This window comes from Oryctolagus cuniculus, chromosome 6, assembly GCF_964237555.1.
Source record: "Oryctolagus cuniculus chromosome 6, mOryCun1.1, whole genome shotgun sequence".
NCBI classification, from domain to species: domain Eukaryota; kingdom Metazoa; phylum Chordata; class Mammalia; order Lagomorpha; family Leporidae; genus Oryctolagus; species Oryctolagus cuniculus.
In genome coordinates, this window is record NC_091437.1 from 92668456 (window position 1) to 92684334 (window position 15879).

General features: G+C 36.9%; 1 protein-coding gene and 1 pseudogene across 2 annotated transcripts; both read right to left on the reverse strand.

The window, feature by feature from the left end:
- Positions 1 to 1925: 1925 nt before the first annotated feature.
- On the reverse strand, positions 1926 to 15837 carry COPS5 (COP9 signalosome subunit 5). 2 transcript variants are annotated; one of them, XM_002710454.5, is made up of 8 exons: positions 15330 to 15837; positions 12990 to 13224; positions 12128 to 12256; positions 10917 to 10982; positions 10292 to 10377; positions 7688 to 7799; positions 4067 to 4215; positions 1926 to 2149 (listed from the first exon to the last, which is right to left on the reverse strand). In XM_002710454.5, the coding sequence occupies exons 1-8, from the start codon at positions 15470 to 15472 to the stop codon at positions 2065 to 2067; spliced, it is 1005 nt and encodes a 334-aa protein (XP_002710500.1). In that variant the 5' UTR covers positions 15473 to 15837; the 3' UTR covers positions 1926 to 2064. The 2 variants fall into 2 exon arrangements, with proteins under 2 accessions (XP_002710500.1, XP_008253842.1); XM_008255620.4 differs by having other exon boundaries at positions 15322 to 15837.
- LOC138849920 (cytochrome c oxidase subunit 7B, mitochondrial pseudogene) lies at positions 8200 to 8717 on the reverse strand (annotated as a pseudogene).
- Positions 15838 to 15879: the final 42 nt, after the last annotated feature.

Genomic DNA, 15879 nt, shown 5'->3' on the forward strand with positions numbered 1-15879 from the left:
CTGGCCACAGCAGAGAGCTGGGCTGGAAGAGGGGCAACCAGGACAGAATCCGGTGCCCCGACCGGGACTAGAACCCGGTGTGCTGGCGCCGCAAGGCAGAGGATTAGCCTATTGAGCCATGGCGCCGGCCCATCAAAACACTTTAACTTCTCAAAATGAGTCCAATGAAGTTAGGCCTGAAAAGCTGTTTTCCTGGTAATTTTCTGTCAAAAGCATAGGTATTTTCCACCACAAAGATATCTGAACGGATTAGGGTCATCAATATAAATTAAGTGTGGACAACTGTATCCGGGTCTTAAGAATGAAAATTGTTGGTAGGTTTTCATGGTGATTTCAATGATTGCTTACTTGTTCATATCAAAACCTTAGCCATTCAGCCAAGTCCGTCAGAGAAACCTATACTGGCTTGTCAGTATTCATAACAGAATGACCCAATATGGTGTTGGTATTGCTGGAGACTATTGCAGTACCTATGGATTTTGGCCATTCTTTGGGCTTTGTTATTTTTTTTAGGTCATATTGAGTCATCTGACATTTGGGGGGTACCTACTTTTTACTGAAAGGTATAAAAAACAAGACCAATAAATTACAATATCATCAAGTATCCAAGAAAGTATTTGGATATCAATGTTAATATGCTTCTTCATCTTAACCACGTTATTGCTCCATCTACCAGAAAAGCTTTAGGTTTTATTTTCCTTGACCTCTTGGAAGCATGTGATGTCACTGCTATGTTCTTTTTTAAGGACTCTTACTCTGCTTCAGTGGTCTCCACTTCCTCTGCCTATTAAAATTTATTTCTAAAATTCAGTCTGGAGCTTCCTTCTCATCCTTTATTCTTTGCAACAGGGGTAGGGAAAGTCTTGCCTGTGAAATCATTTGGTCTGGCTCTGCCAAGGCAACAGCAGGTAGGACTTCAAATTCAATGAATTTGAAGGCTAATTTGTAAGTTGATAATCTTGTATGGCTTGCAAATAATGTTATAAATATCAAAATGGCCCTTGGCAGAAAAAATGTTCCCCACCCCTGCCAGGATATCTCATCTACTGTCATTGAACCTTTACCACCAAGTTTCTTAACAATCTGCTCTTAGAGAAAGCAATCTAGTACATGTTTAAAATTATTTCAACATCTCCATTGTTTTAAGATAAACTCTAAAAGGCTGCTTCAGGATCTACTTTCATCCTGTGTTTTAAGTCTTGTCATTCCCCAAGTCCTACTCAATCATCTCATTTTACTGAGTCTCATTTCTTTGAAGGCTCTAGGTTCTTGCTTTCTACCTCTGACCTTCCACGTATTTCTGTACTCTCTGCCTATAACAGTAATTTAGCTTTCAAATTTTACGTTAATGGTCAGGTGACCGCCTTCAGGAGGGCCTACCTTGCTAACTCCTCTGTGGGATAAGTGGTCCCCTCTAGAGTTCCCTAGCACACTTTATTTACCCCTCCTCAGAGGTACAGTTAAGTTCCTGTTAACTTAGCTATGGCATCCATGGTAAGTTCTGTGAAGTCAATGAGTATGTTTAGCTTGTTTAACCTATCTCTGGAGAGTAAAATGGCTTGGTTAAGGAGATACTTAGTGAATATTTGAAGGACCAGATACCCTGTGCTAGGCTTTGTTTTTATTAAGTTATTTGATTTTCAGAAAAATAGTTTTTGGTGTGACTTTGCTAATGTGTCAGCAGGAACATAAAAATGTTATGTATCTTACTAACTGACTGTCAAAAAAAGGTACAGGCAACATTAAACAGTGGTTCCGATAATCAGTGTGGCAAGTGAAATGCTGAAATTCTATGACTAAGTTAGATAGGCAAGACTCTTAATAAAGCAGAAATGTTCCAGTAGATATTTTTTCTCTCATTTGCAAGAACAATAAAGGATACTGGAAAAACAGTATAATCCCACACACAAAACAGGAAAGGACAATTTAATTTTAAAGTGTTTTATTACAGGATACTTCACAGTACCTTTTACTTCTAATCAGATTTTTGGTAACTGGTTTTAAAGTGTTACTTTAGTATTTTCTTATACTAACTTTCAGGCAAAAGTACTATTCAGTGACCGTTTAAGAGATGTTAATTTGATTAAACAGTTTATCCTTAATAACCTGAGACATCAATCCATGGATGGCTTCTATGGTAGTTTTACAGCTGGAAAGAAAAAATACATGACATAACATCACAAACTGAAAGCTTTAAACATGCAAGTTCCCCCAGTGTCCATCTTTATACCCCCCTTTAATGATTTTCAGTTTTATTCATGTTCTCCGAGCCATATCAATTTGAAGTTTACCTTTTTGATTTTTAGCCTTCTGCATGTTTTGACTATTTCACTGCCTATTAGAACCTTTACAGTAGAATGACAATGTAAAATTAGATAGATATACTTCATAAGATACACATACTCCATAATTATAGTTTGATTCCAATATTAAATTCTATTACTCCTTGTCATTTATCATTTAGAATACTAAAAAATAATTTTAGATAATCATTTTATTTTTAGTAATCATAAATATCACTCAAACAATTGTAAGTCAAAGTTAGGTAAGTGAGTAAAGTACTTAGATTTTAGAGGATAAAATGTGAAAATCAGAGATGGACATTTGCTGGAGTAGTTAAGCAGCCATTTGGGACACCTGCATCCCACATCTGGGTTTGAGTTGCAGTTCTGTTCTCCTTTTCAGCTTCCTGTTAATGCATACTCTGGGGGGCAGCAAGTGATGGCTCAAGTAGTTGAGTCCCTGGCACCTACATGGGAGACCTGGATTGAATTCTTTTGGCTCCTGCCTTCTGCCTGGTCCAGCCTTGGCTGTTGTGGGCACTTGCTGTGAACCAATGGATGGGAGATCTGTCTCCCTGTCTTTATCCATATATCTGTGTTTCTCTGACTTCAAAATAAATACAAAATTTAAAAAAGTAAAAAGGCAGAAACAATGATAAAACTCCACCAATATTCAGAAGGGAAGCAATTCTTATAAAGCCATCTCCAAAAGGAAAATTCTCTACTTTTGCATCATTACTTTTATCTTTTCTACTTTTCTCTTATTATAATTGAAGACATTCTCATAATGAAATGTTTGCTTGATTAGAGGTTGAAATGTAAATGCAGATAAAACTGCAAATTACAGACATAAAGACAACTGAGCAAAAACACACACTACACTAAAGCAAATACTAAAAATAAGGCCAAATGCCAAAGAAAAGTATAATCTTTATCCAGGTCACTAGCTCTACTTTCTAAAAACCCATGAAGAAGGTGAGACAGAATTTAATTCAAGATGACTTCCACAACCAGGATACTCTTTACCTTCTCCTTGCTTTTTCCTTTGGACCAATATAGTTTGTCTTAAAATAGACATGAGTTTATATAGATGTTCTCCCTTCCTTTCTATCCTTATCACATTTAAACTCAAATTCAGTGTGAGAGTAACTGTTATTTAGATAGTCTTCTCACCTCTGTACAGTCTATGTATCTGAGGGCCACACAGTTACTTCATAAGCCAGCAGAAAACATCCTAAGTTTGTTTTCTACAAATTCCTTACTAAAATCTAGAGTACCAAATTACAGTATAAAGGACAATTTCAGAAGCATAATTTAAGAGAGATACATTCACTCCTATGATATCTTGGGATTTAAGACTTTATGAAAAAAACCCTGAAATTTGTTAAGTTTCAACATCTCTTAATTTAATTCTACAGATGCTTATATGACAATAAACCAAGAGATTCTTTTGGCAAAGGCTTGCTTTTATTTATTTTTTTTTAATTTGAAGACCTAAAGGAAGATTAGTTTCTTTCTTTGACTTTGTAGCTGAACTAGAAGAGATGACTGGGAGTATTCCATGTCACTGCCTACATCTTTGATTTAAGCCTTTAATGTTCTGACCTAATGACTCCTAAATTTTCAGAGTTAAAATCTGCATTTGACAACTTTTAAAGGTCCCAAGAAGTTTAATGTTCAGATATTATTCTGACTAATTTGAACTGTAAGGAATTTGGTTCCTACTATTATTTGAGAATTGAAAGTAAAAAGAATCTTTTTCTTATTCTTATTCTTATTCTTACCTGTCTCTTGTGGCTTTGGCAAGTTTGTCCTCTGATTTTCGGTCATGTGTTTCTAAACCCAACATGAAACTTCCTCGTCCCAGCTGGGCTTCTGACTGCTCTAACTTTTCAGACAAATCAAAGACCTGACCAGTGGTATAGTCTGCATTCTGTGGAGAAGATGATATTGTATTAGTACACAAGTCTACCATTAAAAACATAAAAAAAATATACATACACACATATATATTTTAATGTAAATTAATTTTCTTCTATAAAGAACATTTCATTTACAAAGAATCCTCCTATAAGATCTGAGTGGATGATTATTGAAGTAAGAAGTCAAATTACACGTGCAAAATCTTGCAACTTTTTCAACTTGTCAAGTGGTTCAATGTAGATGTGTTCTCTTTTTAATTTCAAGATTAAATTTGGAATTTTTCTCTTCGACTCTAGGTCTAATGGTGATTATTATTACAAGAGGCCTTGGCCTACACATATCAAGTCCAGCTCCTAACCTGCTGCAGATTAGTTGGGAGGCTTGGGACATGCCTGCAGGTCCTCTTCAGAAAATGGGAAAAGGGAGCAATTTCTATGTTAAGGCTATTGTGAAAAATTAATGAAATAATGTGTGAAAGCTCTTAGGCTGGTCCATGGCACCCACTAAATGCTTAATAATTGTTAGCTAGTTTTGTTACTATTCTTTTATAATTTGTACTTAGGATAATATTTTTAAAAATAACCTTTGGTTTTGCTTAATAAATTATTACAGAAAATAATTTAATAAATTACAGAAAATTTGGAAAATGTAGAACAATATAAAGAAAATAGACATAGCTATAAGCCCTTCACCTCACTCATATGCATTCTATATCTGGGAAACTAGAATATTATATATTGTATTTTTATAATATGACATACTTTTTAAAAAGAAAAAAGTTATATGTCTACATTACTGTAATATCTTTAAAGAGATTGTTATAAGATATCCATTTTTAGTTTTAGTCTAAAATATAAAGAAAACCTACAAAGTTGTAAAGCATATATTACATTTCTTTTCTTAATCTTTTGTAGAAGAGAATGAGGATAAATAAGCCATTTGGCGAAAATCAGCATGCTATTTTAGTTGCTCAGTTTGAAAGACAGCTTACAAGAAATACAGTTTAACTATCAAACACAAAATGTTATAGCTATCATCAAAGTTACCACAGAAGGCCCTTTAAAATGCTACCAGATCTCCTAATGATTGTTCAAAGTTAGGGTGATTTTAAAATGATGCAATTATATTTACTTTGCCTAAATGAATCTAAATGGTTTAGGAAATCAACATTTATCCCACAGACTTGGAGAAAAGCCTAAGGTTTACAGACTTTTCCACATTCAGAAGATTAGCTACAGAGCCCATAAAAATGTAAGCTAGCAGAAATGGTTATACTAGTAAACTGACAGTAAAATATACCCAATCACATTTCAAATGCCCAGAAAATTAATACAGGAAACTAATTTCTTAAAAAAATTTTTCTCTGGTAGCTTTTAGGTTTTATGCTATAATTAACTGCTTTAGTTGGAGAAAGAGAAAGTGAACATAATTTACATGTTTTCTTAAAATGCAGCAGTGTCCTATATGAGTATATAAAATCACAGAAAGGGAGAAAATGTAATTTAACCTTTTCTTGATTATTAATGTCCTCATATATGCAGTGCTGGAATACAGGGACAGCCGTGTGGCTGAGTAGGTAGATCTGCTTGCCTTTATACAAAGGTTCAGACTGCTCTGGTCTTACACAGTGTTTTCTCCCCTTGCATCAGCTCTCACTTCTGGTTGCTATTAGTATACTTGCCTCTACGGAAACAACACATATAAAGCATTTAGCAGTGTCTGGCACACAGGAGGCACTTAATAAATGTTTGCTATTATGTTTGCTTTCCTTCCTTCTAATCTGATACTTCTGACCACCGAGGATTAAGAAATAAGAACAGAAAACTTGTCAGAATTGTGTTTAAAATTATAAAAAACAGGCTCAATTGAGGTTTTCTTTCAAGAATGCAATGCACCAAACAAAAATAATAATAGTCATTTATTGAGGCTTATTATATGCCAGGCACTTTGCTAATTGCTTTATATCAAGTATTTCATTTAATTTTCTCAGTATACTTAATGATGTTATTATTTTATATACAGAAAAGGCTCACTCACATTAAATAAGTTTCCAAACATCACTCAGAGCCAGTAAAGTGGCAGCATTCTTTTCAAATCTGATTTATTTCAAATCCCATGGTACTAATCACTATGTATACTGCAGTATATGGAGTGGCCTACTTTTAAAAAAGCTGTTCCTAAGTTCTAAATATGGAGAATGTTGTTAAGTAAATATCCTTACATTTAATAATTAATATAATAATTGAATGTTAAATAAATATCTTACATTTAATCATTTACCAGAACATATTCAGTGAATATCCTTTTTCTTTGGCTGTGCAGAATCTGTTGCTTTAAGATAATGACCATCTGATTATCCTCTGAGACCTCTGCTCCCCCCTTATTAGTCCCTGTACTCCTGAAGGAGCTGCTTCCCCCCAGCCCAGCAGCAAAGCATTTGTTCTGACCCAGTCACTCAATAAACTCATTCCCTTGGGCCAACAGCAGGTCTAAGAATGGCCACCCAGTGAGATACCATAAGGTTTGCCTAGAAATATGCTGGGATATGTACATGCTTCAGTGTGTGTATTTGTGTGTGTTGATTTTCTTTCAAAGCTGAAACTAAGGTCTGAAGTTAAAGCTGCCTTTTTATGTTTATTTTATAAACATGCTTTTATGTTAAGACTGAAATTGGGGACGGCGCTGTGGTGCAGTGCGTTAACGCCCTGGCCTGAAGCACCGGCATCCCATATGGGCGCTGGTTCTAGTCCCGGCTGCTGCTCTTCTGATCCAGCTCTCTGCTATGGCCTGGGAAAGCAGAAGATGGCCCAAGTCCATGGGCCTGTTCACCCAAATGGGAGACTCGGAAGAAGCCCCTGGCTCCTGGCTTCAGATCAGAGCAGCTCCGGCCATTGTGGCCATCTGGGGAGTGAACCACTGGATGGAAGACCTCTCTCTCTCTCTCTCTCTGTGTAATTCTAACTTTCGAATAAATAAATAAATCTTCAAAAAAAAAAAAAAAGACTGAAATTGTAGCTGACTGAGATGAAATCAATGTTGAGAGAGAAAAACTAAGACTTTACAATATTGCTTAAATGCAAACTTAGCTGTGCCTGAGTTAAGCTGTACCTCTAGATCTTGTAACTTATAAGATTCCCTTTCTTGTTTAAACTAATTTCTTTTGATATGCTGCCACTTGTGACCTTAGTCGTGTCTGAGACACCTGGAAAATTTGTGTTTTTTTTCCCCTAGAGGTCTTTTTAAGGCAGTGGCAGGTCTCATCCTGGTCTGGCCACTCTATTTGCCAATTAGACTTGGTATCTCTGGCATATGACACAGACCTTGAATTGGTCTTGTATCCGGATTCAGCCTTGGTGGTACAGAGTCTTGGTATTTTGGCCAAGTCAGGTACTACCTTTCTTGTGAAACTGGGTTTCAGATATTAAACAATTAATGTAGTTCAGGTAAAATTTACATGCATTTCTTGCAAGTATAATACTTACAGTAAGCAAACTAGAGGAACTCAGCGTATTCACCCAGTATTTATTCCACAGAAGCTCAAGCAATTTGCGATCCAAAGAGGATTTGAAATATGAGACTTCTAAGGCATAATATCTATTAAACAAAAGGACAAATTTAGTAATTGAAAAGAAGTTCAGCTGTATCATATAAAAGTTATGGCCAAACTTAAGCAAACTATATTTTATATTTAAATAGTCATGTTTCAGTTTTTAGTACAAGTAACTATGATTTCCTTATTCTTCAGGGGCTGTGCTTTCAAGTCTTGTCTAAGTTATATTGTTTTCCTTCTGTAAAGCCCAAAACTTCCAATAAGTTATTAACAACCAATCAGAACTTTGAAATAACATGTTTATTCATTTTATTGAGTTCATGAATTCCAGCTAATAACACATATTAAATTAACTATCTAGGGTCAGCTGTAATTTTTGTTAATGTTCAAAAAATACTGAAAATGACATGTGGATTCCCTTTTCTAATTCTCTAGTTAGGACTTACTGCCTATTTTTTATTTTTGAAGATTTCAAATATATTTTATTTCTTCAACAATGCAGTATTGTAATAGGTACAGTGCTTTTATTTGGCTTCAGTTATGAGTTGGTTTTGAGACTATTCAGTATCACACCAACTGGGATAATTACTGATCTCTCCATTCCTGTAGAGTGACTGCCAACAGGAGACAGGTTCCATTCTATTCCAATCTGTGTTGCTGTATATCTCTATATAACATTACAGAATGTGGCTCTACCAGCTAATACAGCATTACCACATTTGTTATGAAAATCAAGTGTACGTCTTTGGTGGCTCTTCATTGTCATTGTTTGCTGAATGCTTTGAACTTGGAGAGGACTTAGTGCATTTCTGACCAAAGGAAACATGGTGAAGCAGAAGATACAACTGTGGCAACTGTAGCTACTGTTTTGTTGCAACTTCCCTCCAGATACCCTTACAGAGAGTCCTCTTTATTTTTTCAAAAAAGTAAACTCTAAAGTATGTCTTTAAGGTGCCTAAAAGAAGTTTGCACTTCTAAAAGTGCCTTATTTATAAATAAGGGTGCAGAGCAAGGACAATTTGGCTACATGTCTGAAAAACTGATTCTTTTTAAGATAACAATATTTAAATATCTCAGAGGTTTTGTATATCAGTGGATACAAAGAAGCACTAGACTATTTTACCTTGAGGGACTTACCATTTATATGAGGGATGTGATATGAATTCATAATAAGTTAAAATATAGTTATATACACTGAATACTTACTGGTGTAAGTGATGCTACAGTGCATATTTAATTGAAATGAATCAATTAAGTGTAAGAGATAATGAGTACTCTTAGAGTACAGGATAGATAGTGGTCATTTGAAGCTAGAACTGCCTGAAAAGCACAGGGAAAAGGCAAGATTTAGGGTAATCACTAGATGATTCTGTGGGGTGCATATGTTGCCAGCAAGGAGGGTATTAAGCAGAATGCCTCAACACATGAAAAGGTAGGACACATATGGGATAATAAGTCAGTCTGGCTAGACAATTTAGAAAAAGCAGAAGAATTATGTGAGGGAAACCTAGAAAGCTGTGCTGGGGTCCAGTTGGTGGAGGACATCAGATAAATGACTAAGCAATTTAAATTTTACCCTCTAGGTACCTGTATTCAAGGAGGGTGTTTGGGCAGAGCAATAACACAGCCAAAGGGCTGTTTTAGAAAGCTGGCTGTGGCAGTACCAAAACTTTGGAGGCAGGAATAACCACAAAGGAAGCCACTGCAGCAGGTAAGCTGGGAAGAGAAAGGTTCAGTGCAGAAGATAAAGTCATATGGGCATGATAAAAAAAAAGTTGATTAAAGTTTAGCAGTGAAGAAATGAAAGTTGTAAGAAATTGAAGATAATCAAAATTAAGTAAAGCTTTGTTTTGTTTTACTAGATTTGTTTATTTGAGTTACAGAGGAAGAGGTAGAGATATAGAGAGAGATCATCCATCTGCAGGTTCACTCCCCAAATGGCTGCCACTCCCAATCCAGCTCCCTGCTATTGGTCTGGGAAAAGCAGCAGAAGATGGACCAAATACTTGGACCCCTGCTACCCATGTGGGAGATCTGGGTGAGACTCCAGGCTCCTGGCTTTGCTCTGGCACAGCCTTGACTTGCTGTGGCCATCTGGGGAGTGAACCGGTGCATGGAAGATCTCTGTCTCTCCCTCTCTGTAACTCTTTCAAATAAATAAAATAAATCTTAAAACAAAACAAAACAATTTTTGTTAGGTAGAAATTGAGTATTCTAAAGGCTGCAGACATGTTAGTGTCAGGCTGGCCCTGAATACAACATCTCTGAATCGCTCATTTTATGGGCTAAGTATCTTATACATTGAGAAAATGTTTATGGCTGTTTCAAAGACAAATTCTAGGCAAGATCAAAAGAATCAGTAATAAAAAAATATTGAATATTCTAAATTCATATATTTTTACTATCAGGTCAAAAATTTTATGAAATGCATTTTGTCTGAGCTTTTTTCTCATCTGTAAAATAAGAGACTTTGATCCGATCTCTAAGGGTTTTTCTGATGATTGCTGTTATCAGATATATGCTTTGAATTGCTTACTGTTTGCAGTGTACACCGAAGTCTTCTATTTTGTTAAGTGGGATAGTCTGGTATTCAGAAGGTCCTTCATCAGGAGGTTTATAGCCCTAAACAACACCAAAAGATTATAAAGACAACAAAATAAGAAAAACATATTTTCCTATGCAGCTTTCTATTTGTAGGAGCATTAATTTTGGTGAGCCAAATATTCAACCTAAACATTCTAATAGTATATTGCCTCTATCTCCTCCAACCCCATTTGGTGACTAGATTAAGGAATTGGCTCAAAGATTAATTTTTCTTGTCCTTAGGTGATATACACTTGTGCTAATTTCAGATTGCAGGCTGCTTGCAGGGAAGTAAATGGATCTATTTAGCTTGTTGTTTCTCTAGTACCTGTTAAAATGCTATGGGCAAACAAAACTTACTAGTAAACAAAGACTGTTTTTCTGGTAAAATTAACAATCCAGGAGATAAATGCATTATCTTTTGCTAAAGGTAGTTTATGGTAGTTTTACTATTTTGTAAATATTATGAACATGTTTTAGGACAAAAAGAAATACTAATCAGAACATGAGTATCTTTTAAAAAAAGTCAAATATCTGGAATTTTAAAAATTCTAAAATCTTGTAATTTTAAAAATTACCTTTGGGTATGTTCTAAAGGCGCCAAGATTCACTTTTCCTGCAGATATCGTTCTTGTTGGATCAATCTAAAGGAAAGGTATATTTAATATCTGAGGACATAAAACCATTATATGCTTCCATTCATTTAAATATTATAAACCCAGAAATACATACGCAGGGCCTTCAAAAAATTCACAGGAAGGTACATATTATAAGAAAACTATGAATAGATTTCAAAATTGTTTTCACTAAAATAAACATCTTTTAATTCCAGTTTTTATGAACTTTTTTTTTTTTAAAGATCGATTTATTTATTTGAAAGGCAGAGTAAAAGAGAGGCAGAGAGAGATAGAGAGAAAGGAAGAGGTCTTCTATTCACTGGTTCACTCCCCAAATGGCTGTTACGGCCAAAGCTGGGCCAATCTGAAGCCAGAAGCTTCTTCCAGGTCTCCCACGTGGTTGCAAGGGCCCAAGGATTTGGGCCATCCTATACTGCTTTCCCAGGCCCTAGCAGAGAGATGGATCAGAAATGCAGCAGCCAGGACCCAAACCAGTGCTCATATAGGATGCCAGCACTGCCACATATGTGCCACATATGGCATATCCCATATGGGATACCCGCTATGCCACAGCACCGGACCTTATAAACTCTTTTTGAAGTACCCCCATATAACGCCACACACACACACAATGATAACCAAGTAATACTTACAAAAAATTGCCAAGCCAAAATGCCACCATGTTCAATAGAATGGTTACATGCAAATTTGTCTCACAGCTTAAATTTAGAGATTAGACTTTGTTATTATATTTTTAAGAATATTCTTTGAGGATTGGCTCATCTTTTTAAAATGTTTTCTTTTTTTCCCTTTAATAGATGAATACTCTCTACCTTCCTCATTGAAACCTGGATAGCATCTAAAATACTTTAATGTCCCAACAGCCACTTTAGCAATTCCTACTTACTCACTTTAGTCAACACAGACTGAATGCCCTGAGAGACAGTGCTAGGATTACCTTCATTTTATAAAGGGAAGCCAGGAGTAAGATGCAGAGAGGTTAGTAAGTTGCTCAATGTTCTGGCTTAAAAGAGGCGGAATTTAGATTTAAATTGAGGCAGAGTGAAAACAGATCTTTGCTCTTTATCACACTGTTTTTAGTTCTCAGTATACTTGCTTTAGTAAATTTTCATGGAGAACTTATGATTAAAACTGGTTGTGAAGATACTTACTACCACTGCTACAAATGGTTCCTGAAACTGCTGATTGAGCATCTGAGTACTAACATCGATCCCAGAAAGCCAGCAGCCATAGCCTGGGTGGCTATGATACCAGCCAATTGCATTTTCAAGGCGGCCGACCTGCAAATGAAGAGGGTGGTAGAGTTTGAGGTTCCTGTTGTCATTAGTCTGTTTCCATAGCATTATGGTAAACTAACAGCATGCACAGGAGTTAATAGCATACACTATTTAATAAAGTTTAATAAAAGGTTTTAAAAATGCATGTAGAAACCATGGAAAAGTATTCCATCTTCTTCCCATTTTTTCCCCTGCAGCTATCCAGTTTCTCAGCCCAGAAGCTATAGTGACAACCAGTTACTTACCTACCTAACAGATGTTCTTAAAATACATGTAGGTGGACACACACACACACACACACACACACTAGTACAACGCACAGTGTTTTACACTTTGCTTTTTCATTCAATAAACTATTCTGGATCATGCTCCAGATAAGTAAATATATATAGGTAGCTATCTTTTATTTTTTAACAGCTGCCTGGCAGTCCTCTAATGACTGTACCATAATTTATTTAACTGGTTTTATACTCAGAAACACTTAGCTTGTTCCCAAACTTCTCATTTTAAGCACAAATCTGATAATGAGTGTGAACCTTGGGAAATTAAAAAGCCCATGGTCTTACAAGGCTTATGATCCCATATATTTTACACACATATCCAATTTAAAATAGAAAATTTAACCTTGAGAGGATAGCCTTAACTTCAGAATCTCAAAAGTTACCTTGAGACTCTAACACAGTTTAATAAACAAGATTTTTTTTTGTTACCACAGTTTAATAAACAAGATTTTTACCTGTTTGGCGTTTTCTATGTATGCAGCCATGTACTCATATGCTGCAGCTTGAGCATTTACTCGGGTTTCAGTGCCCTCTACAGGCAAAGCAAAACTGTCCATAATGATCATGGTTTCACCGTCCACCTTTCCTAGCATCAAGCCCATCACCTCCAAGTTGCCTCCTGATCTGGCATGCATCACCATTTTCAGTAGAGCCAATGCTGAGATTTTGCAGTACTTAAAGTAATGATGACTACAAAATAAAATCACAATGTAATTATATTTCTTATTTGAAATAAAATATCCAAAGACTTTTTTTTTTAAAATAAGTTACTGAGAGAATTTAAATTGATATAAGGGCTGTGTAGAATGTGGGAAGTAGTAGTAAAGGACAGATGACCTGCATGGGTATGGAAATAACAAACATGTCATACTCCTGCAAAATATTCCCCCCTGGGGAAAGGAAGGGTCTGAAACAGTCCTCTCTCTCTTTTAACATGCTATTCAAATGTGGAAGTAGCAATGAGTTCAAGAGACTTTTCCTCTGTTGATTTGCAATGATCAAATATCTGATTCTAATACTGGATGGATGGCTGTGTTTAACTATTCTTAGGCCTAACCTTTTGGTCTAATGGTTAAAAGAATGTGGGCTCTGACATCTATCTGCCTATGTTTGACTCTTGCACTGCCATTCCTTAGCTGTGACATTAGGACAACCTCTTAATGTCTGCGTGTCTCACATTACATTGCTTAGGGTAAGCGGGACTAGTTCAGAGTCATTAGGATGAAATAAAATGAATGAAATAATAAAGTGCCTAGCTTTAGTGTCTGATCCAAAGTAAAACCTTAATAATGCTATCTGTTTTTAGCATTATTAATTTCTGTTACAGTATTCTCAGTACTCTGAAACAACAATATTTTGAAAGATGTGGCTTTCCTCTGTAATATCAGCCTCAAAATTAAAAAGTGTCTCTAATATCCTTAGCTGTCCCATGATCACTGTTCTTGAATTTGTCAGTGGTGGCTGTGAGTCAACTTTTAAGTAAAACTATATTTTGGTCTGACTGATGCAGCCCAAGACAGCTAGGAGGGATATAATTAGAACTACTGTGAGACAGTGTAACAAAGTGATGGCTTCCAAATATCTAACAGAGGAGGTCAACCTAAAATGTACAGCTGCTATAGAAGTCGACAACCAGGCAACCTAACCAGCCTGTACGCTGTACAGAGTGGTTAGTTGGTGTTTCTGAGCTAAATGTTTGCCCAGAGAAAAGCACAGAAACTTAATTCCCAACCTTTGCCAGATTTCACAAGCTGAAAAACACAGAGGCTTGGTGTTGGAAGTTAAGATACAAATTAAAATTGTGTTCTAACGGGAAAAGAAAAAAGATAACTGTTATTGTGCTCCTATTACATTGCCTCAATGTGATCATGAGGTATTTGCTTGTTTCCTTACTTGAAAAAACGAATGAAAGTACAGTACTGGGTTGTCATGATGATTAAAATGACAAATGCAGATCCCTAACTCAGTGTTTGGCCCATGTTGAGTTATCAGTAAACACTGCTGCACCTAACTGACAGTTAAAGCTAGGCTTGTAAAAGACGGTGTGGCAGGAAGTATGTCCTGGGCTTGCCACAGCTCTCCTTTGTATCTATTAAACAGTTTTCTTTTACTCTCTTTTTACTCTTTCCCCAACAAAAGTCTTCTTTTGGTAAAGGATAAATGTTATGGATTAATAATCCTTGACTTGTCATCACTCCCAGGGATGCATGAATTTTGCTAAGGGGTAAGAGCCTTAAGGTCTATTTTTTAATCTCAGACTTAGGTGACACTGGTGGAGTAATATTTTAGAAATTGGTTAGAGGCTGACTGTGCCTCTGAAATAATTACCAGCAATCAAAGAACTACTACAGATCTCTAAAAAGATGGCTCACAGCTATCTGCAAGACAGGTGAGCTGCTGACTCAATTTCTGAAAAGAGCTGCGGTTCCCGTCAGGGACCAGCTGAAGGCCCCAACAAGGTGTAGTCCACACAGGGTTCAAAGCAGATACTGGCAGATATAATAATCAGGATGTTGAAAAGTGATAACCTAAATCTCTGCTTGCTGTTCATCCCTTACATCCTCCAGAGGCAAAAGAGTTAACAGACAGAACGGGCAAAGCAGGCCGCAGCGGAGGAGCATACACTACACGTGCGGGGATGAAGGTAGATCAAATTCTGTTTCAGGTGCATAATCTCTCCTGGACCATGAAAAGCCAAGCCGTCCACCCACTCCAATTCCCACTCCCCCACCCTCGGGTCTCTCAAACTCTAACCACCCCGTCCCTCCCCTGCGAGTCTCCAGGGACCTCCTCACTCCTTAGTCCAGGGCTTCGCCGCCAGGATTTCTTGCTGCTGTTTTTTGTCGTATTTGTAGATTTCATCGATGCTCTGGGCTTCCTGCATGTTGTTGGCCAATTCCCAGGTTTTCTGGGCCATACCGCTCCCGGACGCCGCCATCGCCGAGGAATCAGAGAAGCTTTCGCTTCTACGGCCGAGACGCAACTTTACTTTTCTAGCTCCCTGGGTGTGGGTTTTGGACCCTTCCCACCACAGGTGCAAACTCTTCCTAGACTCTCGAGGCAGCCATGACACCTAGAACCGGAGGTGAAGTTGGTACGGACCATTCGGGGATGGAGGGGGCTGTTAGGAGAAGCGACGATAAATCGGTAGTTAGTGTAACAGCTGTGGCAAGGGGAATATTAATGTGGGTTAAATGAGAACATATCGTCTTGGAAAACTGTATCTATGAAATAGGGCAAACACAATCATTTGCCATGGGAATGGTATAGCCTTTCACAACGGAAGAAGGGCACGTTAACGTTATGCCAGAAACTGCCGTGGCCTCTTAGTTAGTACTGCGCAGG